A 17,853-nucleotide genomic window follows, 5' to 3' on the forward strand; every position below is an offset into this window, starting at 1 on the left:
CCTAATCTTAATTTGAAAAGATTACTGTTGTGACACATTTACTAAGTACAGATATAGGAGCAAATGAAGTGTACAGAAGAAGCCTTTTATTCTTGTAGGAATGGTATAATGAGAATGAAAGGGTGGAAACTGAAGCCAGAAAATTCAAATATGAAATGAGATACACATGTTCAACTGTGAGGGTGATATGCTTTAGCCAAACACAACTTATTGAGCTTAGTACAGAGAGAACTCAGTGAAAGGTAATGGTCTGTGATATGCAGAGGGTCAGATTCTATGATCTAATCATTTCTTCTGGCTGAAATCTCTTCATAAAAAATATAGTTCAACCATAACTTATGGCCTAAAGAGAGGAATTACTGCATGAAATTCAATGATTAGTACTTGTGCAAGGTGAGGTTGAAAGTGTCCCTTCTGGCCTTATAGACTACGGATGGATGAATATGTTAAAGTAGCTTAAGGGTGCAGTACATGGCAGCAAAAGCCATAACAGCAAGAAACACTCGTTAAAATCCCTTGAAATAGGGTTGCCTGTGGTCACCATGGCTATGTCTATGCTAGCATGTAGTGTGACCAATAGGCACATTTGTTGAGTGAAACAGTTGAGGATCCAATGTCCTGGCTATACAGGGATGATTTTTACTCTGTGCTGGCTCTGTTCTGATCCTGTGGACCAAATGCCTTTTAGCAGGTGGAGCGCATTAGAGCAGGCTTTCAAGTTTGTGCACTCTGAGACTTCTCTGAAATGTAAACCCGAGCATGGTAAGTAGGGGATGATGAGGAGATTCACTGTGAAAACATACTCTCAATCCAAGCAAAAGATGAATGTAGACTTACTGTATAGAAGCTTTCACTTAAAAATTTGCTTATATCTAAGGCAGTTGCATATATGTCCAGCATATACAATAAAGCAGTGTGTTCTTGTCTTCCTAGAAATTTTGTTATAATGCAGAATCTTAACTGAGAACTGAGTTGGTAGATTGCCTGATACAACAATAAGCCTCAACAGCTGTCTGTTCAGCAATGCATATTGACTTACTGGGACTAAAGCTAGGGTTTCTCACTGTAATATAATAACAAGAATGTAGTGTGTGCRCTGTAGTCTTAAAAAGGAGAATGTGGGACTGTGAAGTCCTTCAATGGAAAGTAGTGACATGTAAAAGGAAGATGTTAGTTGTACATTCCTCCCCCCCCCCTTTTTTTAAGGTAAGTGTGAGAAATGTACAAATAAAACATATTTCTAGTTTTTAACTAGKATTTTTTTCTACTGTATCAATGGCATATAAATTATTCTGATGACAGCTCTGCAATGGATTGTTTCCAAAGAAGACAAAGCGGCTAAGTCCTTAGAAAACTCCAGATGTTATTGTTTTTTTCTTGTTATTAGCAATTACTCACTTGGAATAGAACTTTTGTACTTAATAATGAACAGTGGGAGAAGTCGGCAAAATCATGACCAACCAGATCGTGGGGCTTGCCAGTKCTAAGAACATGTACAGGCTTGAAAAGAGGAAGCGTTCCCAACAAACCCACGTTTGGATTTACTCATTCTTCTTGTTTTATAAAGAAGGATTTTTTTCAATAATAGTTGTACCAATGCTGATTGTATTTTTCAGAAAATACAATATTTCTTTAAAAGTAATTTTACTGCCTAAGATACTACTTCATCCCCAAAGTCATATTTTATATTTTAWACTGTTTGTCTTTAAGGTGTATTTATTGCCACGTTTGTTTAACTTGGTTATCTCCTTCGTCAGTCTATTTCTTATTAACTTAAAGCTGCTGCTCGTTGTTTTTAGTATAGAAAGCTGCTTCCCTAGGGATGTATAGTTCAGGACTTGTCTCTGTAATGGGACTATTTGTTTTCTTTGCCCCTTGCAGTTGCCTGCTGTAACATTTGTAGTATGTGTTAAGTAATCCTTGAGGTAACATTTTTATTATGTCATAAAAAGTGCGTGGCAAATATATAATAACTCATGGAATTTGTTTGTTTAAAAATGGAAGGATAATTTATTGAGTGTGTTACATGAGACCTGCTCCCCCTTATTAGAGCTGTAGAAGGGCAGCTTATTTAGAAGTATGTTCTATTGAGAAAACCCACGATCTCTGACATGCATAGAAAGTTTGAGCATGGTTGGGTAGAAATGACATCATAGTTTATGTACTCAATAAAAATTTAATTAAGTCATTACAGAAGTTGCAGTCATCATTTAACCCTCTGATTTCTTATGTTTAGTTCTTTTTTAAAAACATTTAGTAATAGCCAGTCACCAAATCTTGATGGCCTATAAAATATCTGCATGAATTTTAATAGCTTATATTAATGGAAAAATATGAATAACTGACATAAAAGAAATTTTCCTTGTGTTTGCACTATAAGCAGTTCTATAAAAATCCACTGATGAAAAAGATAGCAATTTAATGGAATGATGTTTGAACTGGAGGTTTGATAGTATGACAAAATAATTCACATWTTGATAGGAAGCTGTTGTGTAAGGACTGAGGTTAGTACTATCTTACTATCCTTAGGAGTATTTAGGACATGTGGGTCATGCTGTCGTAAGTATTAAGATTTTAGATGTATTAAATTTCACAGCTTTTAACCTTGTGATAAACTATACATCAATGATGCTTATTCCATGTTAGAATTGATTTCCTACCCTGTGTTTCTGTTTGCAGATTTGTTTTTAAAAACTTGTCTCGCAAATACGGTCTCATAGATTAGTATCCTGATAACAGGCAGGCTTGGAGATAGTTATCCTTGCCGATTATACTTGCATTGTGTGCAGGGGTCTCTCTTAGATCTGTCACAAGTCAATACAAAAAGAATCTTTGCCAAAGGAAGCATAGCTCTGCCCTTGTGAGAGAAACTGCTTATTAGATTGTTTTGTTGATAGAAATAAAAAGCATGGGCGAAAGGAGCRGCCAGTTTGCATGGAGGAGGCACATGTGAATTATTTCGGCCATCGCTCTGTTCGTAGCAATCTCTTTTTGTTCTACCTAGACTCTCACAGGGCTCAATTCTGAAAGCCAATGGGTAGCTCAGGCCAAAGTAGCAAATATTTAAGCAACAGTTAAATTTAGTTGAAAGTCAGTGTGGAACATAGACTGAGTCATACAGCATAGGGGGATGTAGCTTGGGAATCACCAGCTCTGAAAGAAACTTAGTCATAGTGAACAACTAGTAAGTCTGAGTTTCTAGAGAGATGCTGTAGAAACAGAATTCATGTGATTCCTGAATGAGCCAGTCAATATTGACAAGTAATTAAGAAGCAGTGGTAGGGATGGTGCCTCTATCTTTAGCATTACAGTGCTTTTACTGTAATAGCATGTCTAGTTCTGGAGTCTGTGTGTTAGAAAAAATGTTCAAAAACTTGAGTTTCTAAAAGATCTATATGAATGAATCAAGGTCTGGAAAACTTGCATAATAAGTAAAACACAGAGCAGTTTTCATTATCTGAAAGGACAGCCTTGCCTTCACTTGCTGCGGCAGCGTGTTTTGTTGTTGTTGTGGTTGTTGTTGTTGTCTCCCCCCCCCCACACACACACACTTGGGTAGCTATATGCCAGCACCATTGATCAAGGATTCTTCTGCCATTTGTGTAAGACTACTAACATCATTGACTGTGACTTTTATTTGTGTAAAGAACTAATGGAGCTGTATATTCTTCTAAAGTCACTGACCACGTGAACCTCGCAATTTACAGCCAAATCCTAACATGTATGGACCACAGCACTCTTTCTTCTTTTCCTGCTCTGAATGAAACTGGTAATTTTTTCATCATCTCTGCCAGTTTAGAACCCATTCAGGTGGTTTTCTTTTTTATTTTTCAGATTAATTCTGCTGCTCTGAAAGAAGATATGAGAAGTATGGTAGAAAATTTCTATGCAGCTTTGTTTGGATATGATGAGGTAAGAAGATTATTTTCAGAGAATGAGCAGGAACAAATAGGCCATCTAATTCACTGAACAGAAAATGCTGTAGATGGATAAAACATTTGCCATACATCTCATTGGGCAAATGTTGCATTATGGAGGCAGACTTCTTAGCCATTGTGATTGAGTTATGCCTTGGATTGAACCATCTTTAAGAAAAAAGGAGATGTATAGCACACGTTGATTTAAAACATGAGGCGTGGGATATTCTCTTTGTTGCTTGACCATCATTAAATTGTATCCTCTCTCTGAATCTCATTTTACTCCGCTGTACTTTGAGAGCAGTAGTTATAGTAAGAGTCTATGAATATTGGGAAGTAAAAGCACCATTGTGTTTATGAGACTTTCAAGTCAAATATACAATTGCATCAGCTATTATTGTAGTAAACTTTTTGCTCTGGTGGGTGTTACTACAGATGTTCTTTTTATATACATAGTGTTTTTTTTTTAACATGGCTGTTTACTATTACAAAACATTAATAATACAAACTTCATAGAGTATTGGACAATGTTATGCATGTAGGTTTTTCCTTAAATCTATTTTGAAGTATAGCCAGTATGTCTGTCTGTCTGTCTTTCCTCTTTTTGTTGACAGTCTTTTTAGAAGCAAAATTTCTAGTTAATTAAGACAAATGTTGACCTTTTATATTTTAACTGAATATTTTAAAGTCCTCTCCTGCCTTTGGCAAATGTGTTAGCAGAAGACAGCAGTTACAAACTGTGGTGATAGCACCATATAATCTAGAAAGATGATAAAAGTTGAAGAAGATTTAGGCAAAAAGTTCTCATGGATCTGACTGCTGTGTAAGCCAAATTTAAAATTAGATTTAACTGGAAAAATCTAGGTAGTTTTTGATGATAAGGAATTCCCTCTTTTATTCAGAATGAGGCAAATAGTCCAGATTGCTTTTCCAGAACATCATATTATGTCTCTCTTAATTTTTAGTATTTCAAGTATCATGGGCTTCACACAGTTCTGTAAAGCAGTGCTCTCTTCTCCATAAGGTCTAATCTAAAGATTTAAAAACAGAGAAACAGAATGGTCAGCTACTATATTGGCAATACCCCCCAGCCAGGTTTTTCTGCTTGGCTGAATATTTGTTTCCAGTTGAAGCAGTTAGTCTCCTACAAGCCCAAGGCTGTTCTTAATTCTGGGAAAGAATGATGTTGATGCCTTTTTGTAGGTGCAGTCCGCAGTAGCTATGGGCTTTGGGATGTCTAATGCTGTCTAGTGCCAAGTAGTTAGAATAATGGATCAGGTTTGTTTTGTGTTTACACTCTCTTTACATGCAATTTTTAATCCCCTCTCTTTACTTAGGGAATCTTGTCTGATGATCATGTTCTGGCAGCAGCGCTTTGGAGAAACCTTTTTAACAGGAACTGTGAGGACCCTAGGCATCTGGAGTTACTTGTAGAGTATGTGCGCAAACAGGTATACTACCGCTCATACCAGAGCTTCTCTTCATTCTCTTGTTAGGACATTGAAAATATATATATATATATATATATATATATATATATAATTGCCTGCATACTGTGTAGTTCCATTCTCCTTGAAAGTATAGATGGGTTTTACATTCTATTTATTATTTTTAAGGAGAAAAACGTAGAACTGTAAAAACTAACTGACATTCATTGCAGTTTGACTATAGAGAAGTTGGCTACAGAGAAATTCACAGAAGATTGAAAGCAACTATGCTTATTCTTCTGGACCCATGCTATGGAGAGGCTTGACAAAATGTGTTAGAAATGAGCTGTAGCTTGTTGTAGCAGTATACTTGATGTTCTGGAGTCATCCTTTACAGTGACATCCATGATTTGACAGTGCTCTGCCTTGTGGGGCTTCCTGTAACTTAGTATCTGCCAGGGCCGTTTAATTTACTTTTGGGAGCCTCTCCTACAGCCTAGAATCAGTGTTACAAAGAAGAGATTAAGTTGCATTAAACCACTGGAATCTCTTAAGAGTGAATGCTGTCTTGCAGCTCTTCATAATGATATGCCACAGTGATTGAAAGACCTGGTAGATATTTGAAGAGACAGTATTTCAGTGCATACAAAAAGGCATGGGAAGTGAAAGCCTCAAATTTGTCAAGGACTGAGGACATTCCTGGAATGCTAGAGTGCTTCTCAGGAGGCACAGACTTAATGTGCCAGGCTGCTGATGCTTAATATCAGGGAAGTCATAGGAATGTTTAAAACTGAAGATAGGCAGGAAGCAAACAAGTGTAGAGGGCCTGCAATTTGGCACAATTTGCCCACCAAGTGGGGAAATCATAGCAATTCTGTATGCTCAAGCAAAGGATAGGACAGAAGCTATCAGCAGTCAAATAGGAAACAGTGATCACACAGATAAATGCAGCACACTGGGGAAGAGTCTTTTCTGAAGGCCAGTCTTGCCTCWCAAATCTGTGATTGACGAGCCATTGATGCTGTGGACAAGGAATATCTAATTTATCTAGTCTTTCGGATATCTAGAACATTTTAGGAAGCTTCCACCAAAGACTCCTAAAACTAGGTAGCTATAAGAGAAGAGCAAAGGTGCYGTAGACTCATATTGTCCCATGGACAGGTAACTAACAGGAGTGTAGGCAATAGTGGGCCAATAAATTGTYAGGTTTTAACAGAGGAGAGGTTGTTACTAGGTTCAGTGGACTAGGGGTGGGAAGGGCTGTGTGCTGTTCCGTATAGTCGTAAATGAAAGAGAGAAGTGAATTGCAAGGTGACAATTTGCTGATGCTAGGCTATTCGTGGCAGTAAGCATGAGAGTTGATTGCAGAAAGAATTCATACAGTGAATGAGTAGATGAAGAAATGGCAGATGCTGTTCAGTGTACACAATTGTAAAGTGATGTGCTTGGAGACAAAAGCAATCCCAACTTTTCATCTATAGGAATGAGCTCTAAACTGTCTATTACCACACAGCACTGAGCCCTGGTTACCAGAATGTCAGCTCAGTGCTAAGTAGTGTTAAAGTAAAACAAATGCTCAGAACTCATGAGGAAGGAAAGAGAATAAAATATAACGTCGTCACGGCACTCTTTAAATCCGTGGTATCCCTGTGATCTTGAATAATGCATACAGTTTGAGTCCCAGCCATCAAGAAAGACTGGAGAAGTTTCTGAGAAGAGCAATAAGATTGATATGAAGCAACTCTGTATTAGCAATGACTCGGACTCCCTAGTCTGAAAAGAACAGCTGAGAAAGTATATGAGACAGCTCAAAGTATATGGAGGGTGAGGTGGAGTAGGACCAAACAGTCTCCAGAGGTCACTTCCAAGCTCAACTGTTCCGTTATTCTGTGGGTGCAGAAAGGTTGGTAAGCCCCTTCTGATACAGGAACCTGGGGACATACGTTGCCACAGGTTGCCGGGGATGCTAAAATACATGTGGATTTCAAAAACCGCAGGCAAAGCTCATGAAGAAAATCTACTGAGGGCTATTAAATGCACAATCACCGTTTCAGGCTCAATATCCCTGAACTAACAAATCTAGGGAGGGAGGGAGAGTAAACAAGGAAAATAGGATTGTACGTATGTGTTGTACTTAGCCCCTCTGGTGGCATCTGCTGATGATGACCCTCAGAAACAGGATATTGTGGCTCTTCTGTCTGATCCTGTGTGGCCGTTGACATGCTATGTTCTTTCCTGGCAGAGAAATTCCTTATCAGATTATCTTTTGTTGCTAGTAAGCACTGGAAATCCCTTGTGTAAGAAATCTCTTCCGCAGTTTCTTGCTAATCCCGTCTTTAGTSTTTAACAGTGGCTATTAGTGGAGGCCCAAAGAGGAATGTAACAGCAGGGCGAGCGTGTGTGCTGTTTCCCTGGTCAAGTCTCCCAGCAGTCTGTGTCCCTGCAATTCCTCAGCCAGAAGTGGTATTTTTATATTTTTAATGCCCCTTGATGGACTCTTTTTTTTTTTAACCCTTACAGACTTGCAGTGTTTGCAGTGTCCTGTAGGAATAAGTTTCACAATTACGAATGTGTTAACCCTATGTTGTGTGGGGTTTTCTTTTTTTTCCTTTCTTTCTTTGCACCTTATTTCATTTTCTGCTACTCATTTCTCGTATGGTGAGAATGAGTATTCACTCCCTGTTCGCCTCCTCCAGTCTGCATGCTTTTCTAAATCTCTGATGTCCCCTGGTCCGTGTGAAACCGCCTCCTGGAGCGAGCGCTCCACGGGCAGGTAATGCCGCTGGTGAGGCGCGCTGCGAGGACGAAGACGAGGGGAAGCGCAGCCGTCGCCTCGTCCTGTTGCGCGGCGCCGGCGGAGGACGGCGCGGTCGGCCCCGGTCGGCCCTCAGTCTTCCTGCGAGCCGGTTGGAAGCTTTGGGGCTTTCTGAGGGCGCCGGGCTGGCGCCGGGGCGCCCGGCCCTGGGGCCGGCAGCCGCTGAGCCCGACCCCCGTGTCGCTTCCAGGTGCAGCACCTGGACGCCCTCAGCGGGGAGGAGCTGCTGCTGACGGGCGAGGTGAGCTGGCGCCCCCTCGTGGAGAGCGACGCCCGCAGCATCCTGAAGCCTCTTTCGCCTGTCTACAACGATGAGGGACTCTGAGAGCTTCGCCGCCTCGCCCCGGGGTTCGCCTCTCAAACCGGCTGGGGAAACCTGCCTCCGACTGGACTGGTCTGGTGCGGTGGGGTCACGAAGGAATAGCTGCTGTGGGCAGAATGTTTAAATAGATGCCGTGTCTGTGGTGACTCGGTAGCAAATTGGACAGCTGCACTCTTCTGAATATTCATCTCTGATTAAATGCTTAGCTGGTTCAAGAACCTTTGTCGCTGTAATGGCACTGAGTGGCCCTTGCAGACAAACTCGAACCAGAYGTTTTACCATGAGTTATAGTTCTCCCAAGACGACGTTTCTGTACTTCGCCTCATTCGGAGAGCTGCTGCGTGCAGACACGGCGGTGTTCCTCTGCTCACGGAGTGGTTGTGAACACAAGCCTGAGCTTTGCTTATTAGATGTTCATATATTTTAAAAGCCTGACATTAAGATAGAATGGTCCATTTTTGAGTTGAGAATTGCTTTAACAGATACTGAAGGATTTTCCATGAAAATTCTTTTTAGGAACTCTCGGCGCTGCTGCACAAGGATATGAGGATGGAAAGAACAGTGTACTGTTCCCACTGATCCTCTCTGGCTCTAACCATCCCAGGGAGAAACAAAGCCTGAAACGTGGCTGGGCTGTYGCTAAAAGCTACCTCAGGGTACTTGATATTTCAGAGGAGCTCTGCCTTGCTGGTGTTTCCATATTCTTTTTAGAGTTGTGTTCAAGTTATTTCTTTAGGAAAGTAACATCTCCATTTCTGTCCATGGCTTTTAATGGGATAGGACTGTGCTATCCCCTACCCCTCAGAACAGGGGCCCAGAGCTTTTTAACAAGACCTATTAACCCCCATTAACACACAGGCAAATTACCCCTACCTGATAATTATGAAAGCAATTGCTCCACTGATTAAATCATCAGCAGCTGAGGTGTACTGTGCAGGTGGATGGTTCACCAAGCTATTTCCAGGTCAGTGACAAAAACTGTTTTCATTTCTCTCATGTCTAAAATCCTAATCCATAATAAATGTCAGTCTGGATAAAACTGATGTGTATGCGTTTTCTGTGCCATGTGTGCTTCTGATAAGAACAAACCCCATAATATTAGGGCTTATTCCTAATAAAACTATTAAACAAAAATAGAAGATAATAATCCTTACTTTGTGATGAAATGCTGTTATTTCCGGTGAAAGTGTGACTGTGCCTGGTTGTAACTGTTCTTGCTTCTGATGTTGCTTCCTTTGGATTGTGTGTTTCGGTGAATATTCGGCATCCCTCTTCTGCGTGAAGAGCAGTGGGATGTAGAATATTGGCTCCCAAACACTGGCCTGTGTTTTTTTAACCTTCTCTTAGGGAGCCTTCTCAGTACTTAACAAAATGCCTTTTTTTTTTYCCCTCAATTTTTTTCCAAGGCGAACTTCCTCAGTTTAACTTGTTATAAAATGAGTCATGTAAAGAAACCCTCTATGTGTGAGGTGTATCCCTCCTCTGTGAAAACATTACAGACCAAACAACTTGCTTGCAGTTTATTTAAGATGCTTTTGTTGAAAGCTGAGCTAAGCAGAGAAACCTCTTATGTGTGAAGTATTATACAGTGTGTGTGAGATAATAACACCTTGTAATTCATTACAGCTGGGTTGTATTTACATAAAAGAAGGCTGAGCTGTGTAGGAATTTGCTGATTAATTTATTTTTAATGGAAGTGAAGTATACCAAGTACCAAAATAAACTTTTCTTTGTGTATCTTACTGCTCCTGGAATAGGTGGAAAAATTAATGGTAGATGTTTTGGCTCAAAGCTACATACATTAATTCATATACAAAACGGTCATTTAAACTTTAACCTTTTTCCTAATATGTAATCTAAACCTGCACTCATGTTATCCATGCCATGGGAACACAGGATTAGGAGTACACCACCTTCCAACCTGAGTTCACCTAGCATCTCTGGTACTGAAGCTGTGAAGGCTGCAAACTAGAATTCATGGGACKACTAGTCTGAGGTGATGGTGTCTTTTGTATTGTGAATGTGGGGCAGCTATATGATCAAAACCTTCCCTATCTGTAGTGGTGGGATTGTAGTGCCTGATTTTGGTCACTGATATGTGCTTTTGCACTTTTGATTAGAGGTCTGTTTTTATATTAATAAGGTTCATTGCATATTTCATAAAATGCCTTCAGACACCCCACTGTTACAGAACTGAGCCAGCAGTCAAGGTGTGTTTTGGAGACAAATGGGTGGAGCACGTTAAGAGAGAGCAAGAGAGAAACTGTCTATGAATTCAAAGAGAGGTCTGTTAGAGAGGAAAAATACACTGGAGGCTACATGGGGTGAGAGAAGAACTGGCTTCCCAGTCATTGATTATCCGGAGACAGGATTTGGGTGTAGACTATGAGAGTGTCTTACTCTTGAGAGATGTATTTCAATAAGACAGAAACATCCTGTTTTTTACTTCTTATATGAAAGACATCTTTACATCCAAAATTTAGAGTCCCTGAGGAAAGCTTGTATTTCCAGTAGCAGAACCTGCATCTTACAAATGTTATGGCAGCAATGATTAGCAGGATCGAACCCAGTATTATTAACCAGACGTGCTCTAAAGAGATAGAGAATAATTAAGGAAGAATAAAAAGACGGAGAATAAAAAGAGAAGGAATAATTAACAAAGATCTATCCAAAAGTAAAGCATCTTTAATGCTGCTGTTTTTTGAGAGCAGTCCTAGGGTGTCAGCTTTGGTCACTTACTGTATTTTTTTGAGTGAATATATGGATGTGCATTTCTTCTGACAGCAGCCAAGTTCAACACTTTATCATCCAGCCTGAGCTCCTATCTCATATATAGAATTCAGATGTTGCTGTTATTCCAAAGAAATGGCTCTCCAAAATTACCCAGGTGTCATAAGGCACCTACCTCTAGGAAGCACTGAGTATTTTGGCTAAATCTTAGCTTCCTTGTTCCTGTGAGCAGAAAACAAGGGCCAGCAATGAATGTTTCCCCTTTGGTCTCTGCTGCTTTTGTTCCAGCAGGAGAGTAGGTGCATGTTTTGCCCACAAGGTCACACTTGCCAGCTCTCTTGAGACTGATACAACTTGGGGTTGAGGGAGTCATCTGATGAGCTCGGGCATCCAAGGGTATTTTAGATGGTTTGAATGTTTTCCTGCAGTTCATGTCATCTCCTCTGCTCCTGTGTTTGCACCCCTGTTTRCTATTTATATTTAGCTGTCTTCTGCTTCTTAGACAGCTGAAGTGCTAAAAGCACAGGCATTCTTAATGATTCCCACATTTCCTGTCCTGTCCAGGTGCCTAAGCCCTGTAGAGTACAGTTACCACTTCTAGACTTCTGAATCCCGTCTTCACCTTCCACAAAGCACAGTTTTTATTGATGTTTGTATCGCACCAAACCCTCAGATCAGAATTGCAGCTCCTGACATAGCAGTAGGATTTAACCACTGACCTGTCTTACTTATCCTGCCTTTTGGCTTGGCAAATAGCATAAGGAGAAACTGGAGACTAAGTAAGAGCAAATTTTTCCAGAGGAGTTTTAATGTAGTAGATGTAGAATAGCAGTGTGGTACAGGAGAAGCATAGGTTGGGAAAAGATTGTGACAGGCTCTGAAAGCGTGGTCACTATGATTTATGCCACGGCATGACACCCTTTTGAAGAGTAGTGGGAACCAGATGAGGATGGACCTGGAGCAGGAGCCCTCTGACCCACCCCCATATTTTTACACGTTCTTCTACTTCCAAAGCCCCAAAGAGGAGACCTATGTTCAGAGATTCAGATCAACATAGACCTAATGCAGTCTACTTGTGGCATTCTCTGGGACAAGTTTAATCCTGAATGTGAAACAAAGGTTGTCTCCACCCTACAGATGTGCTGAAGTACTGCTGCAATCATTTAGAGAAGTATATTGATCCTCTGCGGAAGTATACTGAGCAATTCATCATCTTCGTTGAGCCCTCAAACTGGACTGTATGCTTTCTTCCAACAAGGTGAAAATATCACAGTGTTGGAAGTGATAGACCTTCACACCAATACCTAGAAATTGCCTCGTGTCGTTCTGACGCTTGTGCTACTAGAGTTGTACTATGAACACTGTGGTCACCTGTTGTGACTTCCTCTGGGTTCTCAGGCTACAGTGCAAATGGGTGCTTGTTGTCTTAGCCTAGTACATTTATTTTTCTGGATGATACTGGTAATAATTAGTTTTTTAGTAGTTACCCCATTATCTAGGCTCCTGCCCTCTGCCTGTGCTTCTTTACGTTTGACCTGCTGTGTCTGATCTCTGTTGTATTTTTGTACTATGAACTCTAATCAAACTCTCCGCACCCTTTCTTCACAGGAGACTGATAAACCTGTGCCCCCTTCTTGCTGCTGAATAGTGTGCTTCATCAGGCTTGATCGTGCCTTTGATATCCTAAAGTCAGATTAAAACCTCTTTCAGTAGTCTGGGTGGTGGTATCTCTACCATTCTGCAGCATGCATTGAGTAACACTATCTCCATCTTTTGGACATATTATGACTGCACAGCCTCAGCAGGTCTGAGAGGATTACATAGCAGGCTGAGAAGACTGGCAAGGACACAGGAAAAGACTGGGACTGAACAAGTGTGAGTGCTAGTCTCCATTTCTTAGGCAGTTGTGCTGTGCTTCTGAAGTGTCCGCCTCTCCTGCGTAGGAAGGGAACCTCACCCAGTGTTGCTGGTGGACTGCCTGGCCTCCTGCACTGTAATGGGGTAGTTGCTTATTAGTATTCTCATGACCCTTCCYGGAGTCCTCTGATGAGCTTTTCCTACTGCCTCTTCTTCAGCTGCTTATGGTTGTCCTGTGCATCCTGCATGTTCTTCCTGAAGCTGCTGAACATGTTCAGGGAGTACTGGTTTTGCTTACAGTCATTCAACCTGCTCAGCAGCTTACTCTGCTCATTTGTGGGAGAGAGGAGGTATTTGGACCTCATCCTTCCACTGCGAATGCAGAGCAGGAGCTCACATAAGCATAATCCTGTCCTCTTCTGCTGCATTTCAGTGGCTGCTCCAGATGTGAAGTGCTGGGAGCACCCAYTGAGTTTAGAGGGAGTGGCAGTAGATCTGTTTGAGGAACCTGGGACAGCCTAGTGAAAGCATTTTCCTGTATGTGAGATTAGGAACCAGAAATATCTACTATCCAGTTTTATATTGTCTTGTGCAGATGCTTTCATGTATGAGGACACTGCAACAGATTGTTGAAGCTGGATCCTGTTGGTGCTAGTGCAGCTGTCCCAAGAAGGTAAGGGCTCCTACATGCTTATTAAGGAAGCAAGGAGTCTTGCAAATGCAAAGTTTTCATTAACGGTTACATCACTTACTAAAGGAGTGAGCAAGGATCACGTTCATTCCTCATCCCACCTGCTAGCCTCCTGGGCTACTCCACATCCTGTCAAAACAGGGCATCCTCCATGGATTTGCTCATTGTCCCACATCCTTCCTTTCATACCCTCTTCCTGTCTGTAACTATATCCACTGATTTTACAATTACCAGTATCATTTCTGTGTGTCTCCTTTGCAAGAAGAGAAGGAAGAGATGGCTGGAAGTGCTTTTTTTCATCTGGAGCTCTGTTCACATGTAGGCCCCCACCTGTTGGCACTTACAGAACAACAGTGTGGAGAAGAGGCAGGTTGTGGTCCCTCTGATGAGCCTCCAACTTTTTCAAGGGCTATATATAACCTTTTTCCCTAGCTCTGAGCTCACAGAAGACCTTACAKGTTCTGCAGGGCCATTGAACAAACCTTGAGTGGCAAGTGAGAAATATTAACAAAACCTACATGACAAATTCCTGTGTTGTCCAAAGCTTTGTTTGCTTCCCTTAAGGAGGGATCTCAAGGTACAGCAAGCACTGACATCCACCCAGGCTCTACAGGCATTGATGAAATTACCTGGAATTGTTCTCACCTTATTCTCATCTTATGATGCCTTTTAGCTCCCCTCTAGCTATAAAATCAGATTTCTATAAAGGTGACCACTACTGGCACAGCACTCACTCTAGTGAGTATTTATTTGATATTTAAAATGCACTTCCTTGTGCCCTGATACAAATGGTAACACCACGTTGGTCAGGTAGGGTATTCCAAGAACTGATGGAAGAACTGTGGAGTTATAAATTGAGTGTGTTGGAATTGAAACGTCCATGTGACTGTTGATGTGTCTGAATCCTGGAGTGGGAAAGGCACCAGCCTCTGTTTGAACAGGCACCAGCAAAAATGATGGGCAGCTGTATTGGATAGCTCTGTTTTGCCAACAGTTGCGAATCAATATCCTGAGCAGCTCAGGTTGGACTCTGAAGGGACACAGAATGACTTTGTGGCCATGCACTGGGCCTTGTGGCATTGGCCATACAGATCTCAGATCTCAGATCAGCATACAGATCTCAGATCAGCAAGAACATGTATGCCGGGCATGGCACTGAGCAGGAAGCTAGTGGAGGAGGTAGGAATGTCTGCGTTCCCTGCCATCACTAGCTGTTAGATCATTTGCCCTATAGCTGCTAGCTAGTGTTGAACCCTGTCCTTCAGCTGAATAGGTGCAAATCTCCCCTGATTTGGAAGCCATAACATATAAGTGGAAAAAAAGTGAAACAAGGAGCTCATGTGCTGCAGCTGTGTTTAGGAAAAGAGTGATTCTGTAGTGCCATGATCAGGAATCTCGGATGAAAAACTGAGACATTTGTCTTTGTGCTGTGCTGTTGGTGAGTTCAGTATTGACACAGATCTCAGTACAGTAATTAATACGCAGGCTTTTCCCAACTAGCTGCATGTTCTAGTTGTTAGAACAAAACCATTCACTCTTGCTGCTTCCATCTGGCCAGTGAATCTGAAATTACTGTCTGCAGAGTGGAACATTTTTATGGAGATGCTGTCCAGAAAAGCCTATTGATAAGTACATTTGAGCACCATGATGTGTGGTGGGAAATGTGGATTTAAGTGCTGAAAATGAAAAGGGAGAAAAAGCACATCCAGCTCCCCTGTTCCAGGTGAGTGCTCTCCAAGAACCGCATGGTTATGAAGAGAGGTTGCAGGCTCCGTTGCATCTGTGCTCAAAGAGGAAGCAGCAGACATTTTGTGGGAAAATCAGTCAAGGAATTTGTGCTTGGTGAACTCCAAGAATATCTGTAGTGAGGCATATGGATGAAGCACTGACTAATTTCTGAATCCCAACTGAACTTGGGTATCAGCTAGAACATAGTTGCCTAGAGATGTTCACTTAGGAGTGGGATTCAGCGTGTGTTTTGCCAGAAGGGCGTTTTCCCTCATCTTTCCCTGTTGATTATAGAAGATGCGTAGGCAACACTTTTAGTAAAGATCCTAAGTTCTAGCTGGCAAAAATTGGCTGATGTGTTTCCCACATCCTCTGTTGGCCATCAGACAGAAGAGTGCCAACTATAGACATTTATCTCTTTGCCAGATGGTAGGGACGGGATATCTCACATCTAATTTTAAGTGTCTCCACAGTAAAGCTATATCACTGACTTTGGCAGCCTGTGCTCTCTCTCCTTATACTCAGTGGACAAAGGTAGGTACTTTCATGGCACAATTCACCTGTCCTGTTTCAGATGTCTGCTTTAGGGTGAAGTAACTGACTCTCTAACAATCTCTCCTCTCCTCACTGACCCTGAAGAAGGCCAGGCTGACAAGCCTGGCTGGAGACATTTGCATGGTGGGTGCTTTCATGTGTTGAGGTCTATGAGAAATTACTGGAGGGAAAGGAGATCCCTACCGAACACCAGCTGGAGAAAGAGTTGAAATCCCTTTACTGTACCAGAATCAGAAGCAGTGATGTATCTGCCAGAAAACACATCTGATGACTTCCTTTAAATTTACAGTCTTTTTAGCTCTTCAGGAGGGCAAAAAGAAGGGTGATGTTAATACGCAGCACCCTAGGAAAGCGGCTCTAGAGAAAGGCCCATCATATCTACATTACATCCCCTTCCCTTAACTCTCAACAYTGATTTTTCTCAAACCTCCTTACATTCTGTCTGGTTATTCATCTCATCATTTTAAGTTACGTTTTTCTTTAGGCTGCTCCAACACTTATTTGCACCTATGAAACTTCTCTGCCAATAGCATTATTATAATTTTGTCCCATATCTATTGTCCGTGGCACCTAACTCTGCACCTGCTCTCTGCTGCCTTCATTGCAGCACAGCTCTGGCAGGTTAGTTAAATCTTCTGATTAAATATATATTGGCTTCTGTTCTTTATGTTTGCACAATCCTGGTAAGAGTCTTCATTCTAATTTCAGCAATCTAAAGACTAAACAGCTAATCTAAATAAATCATCTATCTGCATCTGATGGAGAGTGAGAGTACCTTGAGGATGTGATTCATCCCAGCTGTCCTAAAACTCAGAGTTTGAATATACTGGTTCACACTTAGGGCATGGCTGTCTCTCTCCATTGACTATTGCCTGATGATTGTTAGACGTTAARCTTTGAGACAGCTTAATTTAGCCTGGATAATTTAATCTATGAGGGTTGTGTAACTTGTAAATAAAAGGCTAGCTGTTTACATCAACTATGCAGCCAGTTCTTCATGCTATGCTTTAAATTTTTTCTGGTTAGCATCTATGGAGTTTAGTAGCTGCAGGGTAAGTGAAATAAATGGAATGGAGGAGGTCCAGATTGCAGTCTGGGGACTTCTATGTGCCTCCTTTGCAGTATTTTTCTTGCACTGTGTGAATACTGAATGCATTCMTAACACAGTGTTTTATCTATTAGAGTCTGCCTGTAGTCTTTCTCCAAAAATAATTCCATAATACTTTTAGATAACTGGAATTAACTAATCCACTAAATACTCAGCCCATGGACAGTGTTATCATTCACAGTGTACCAAACTCCTGTGTTTGGATGTTCCCTTCCTTGAAGAATTTCCAGGGAGATGCTAAGAGACCATAGAGCTATTGCTCTTGCAGTGTGTGGTATTTAGTGATGTGTGCTGTGCTAAGATTCCCATGCTCCATACAGATGCTGTGGCCTTGTGATACCAAAAAAAAGATGCTGTTTTGGCTTCTCTGCTGGGTGCTAGTGTGACAAATCCCACAGCAGGAAATGCTGAGCAGGAACCAGTAGCTGCGTTTCAGGAATGAATGAGTTTCTTGGCCTGGTTTCGTTACCTGCTCAGGATATTTGTATTTCCTTATAACTGCCACTGAGAAGCATGTTTGATTTGGAACAGATTTCAAGCAGGAACAAGTTGCAACATCTGCGTTTCCACTGTGAGCACAATGAGGGACAAGACAGGTTAGAGCCTGCTTGTCCGAAGGTGGGAACGTCACAGGAGTGAAGGGAAGGGCAGTGCATGAATCAGTTATAGGGAAAGGGAAGGAGCAGATTGAAGAGCTGATCTC

The 17,853-nt window shown here is 41.5% G+C and overlaps 1 protein-coding gene across 4 annotated transcripts in view; it reads left to right on the forward strand.

Moving 5' to 3' along the window:
* Positions 1-9,520, forward strand: part of UQCC1 (ubiquinol-cytochrome c reductase complex assembly factor 1) — a 53,686-nt gene extending 44,166 nt beyond the window's left edge. For 2 of the 4 annotated variants that reach the window (XM_085302669.1, XM_085302671.1), the window contains 4 exons: positions 3,835-3,912; positions 5,255-5,368; positions 7,685-7,807; positions 8,350-9,520. In XM_085302669.1, coding sequence (XP_085158795.1) covers positions 3,835-3,912; positions 5,255-5,368; positions 7,685-7,807; positions 8,350-8,484 — 450 coding nt within the window. In that variant the 3' untranslated portion in view covers positions 8,485-9,520. The remainder of the gene's footprint in view (positions 1-3,834; positions 3,913-5,254; positions 5,369-7,684; positions 7,808-8,349) is intronic. The other 2 variants (XM_085302670.1, XM_085302672.1) reach the window with 1 other exon arrangement.
* The last annotated feature ends 8,333 nt before the right edge of the window (positions 9,521-17,853 follow it).

This window comes from Rhea americana, unplaced genomic scaffold (assembly GCF_003343005.1).
Source record: "Rhea americana isolate MKP2758 unplaced genomic scaffold, rheAme1 scaffold_190, whole genome shotgun sequence".
NCBI classification, from domain to species: domain Eukaryota; kingdom Metazoa; phylum Chordata; class Aves; order Rheiformes; family Rheidae; genus Rhea; species Rhea americana.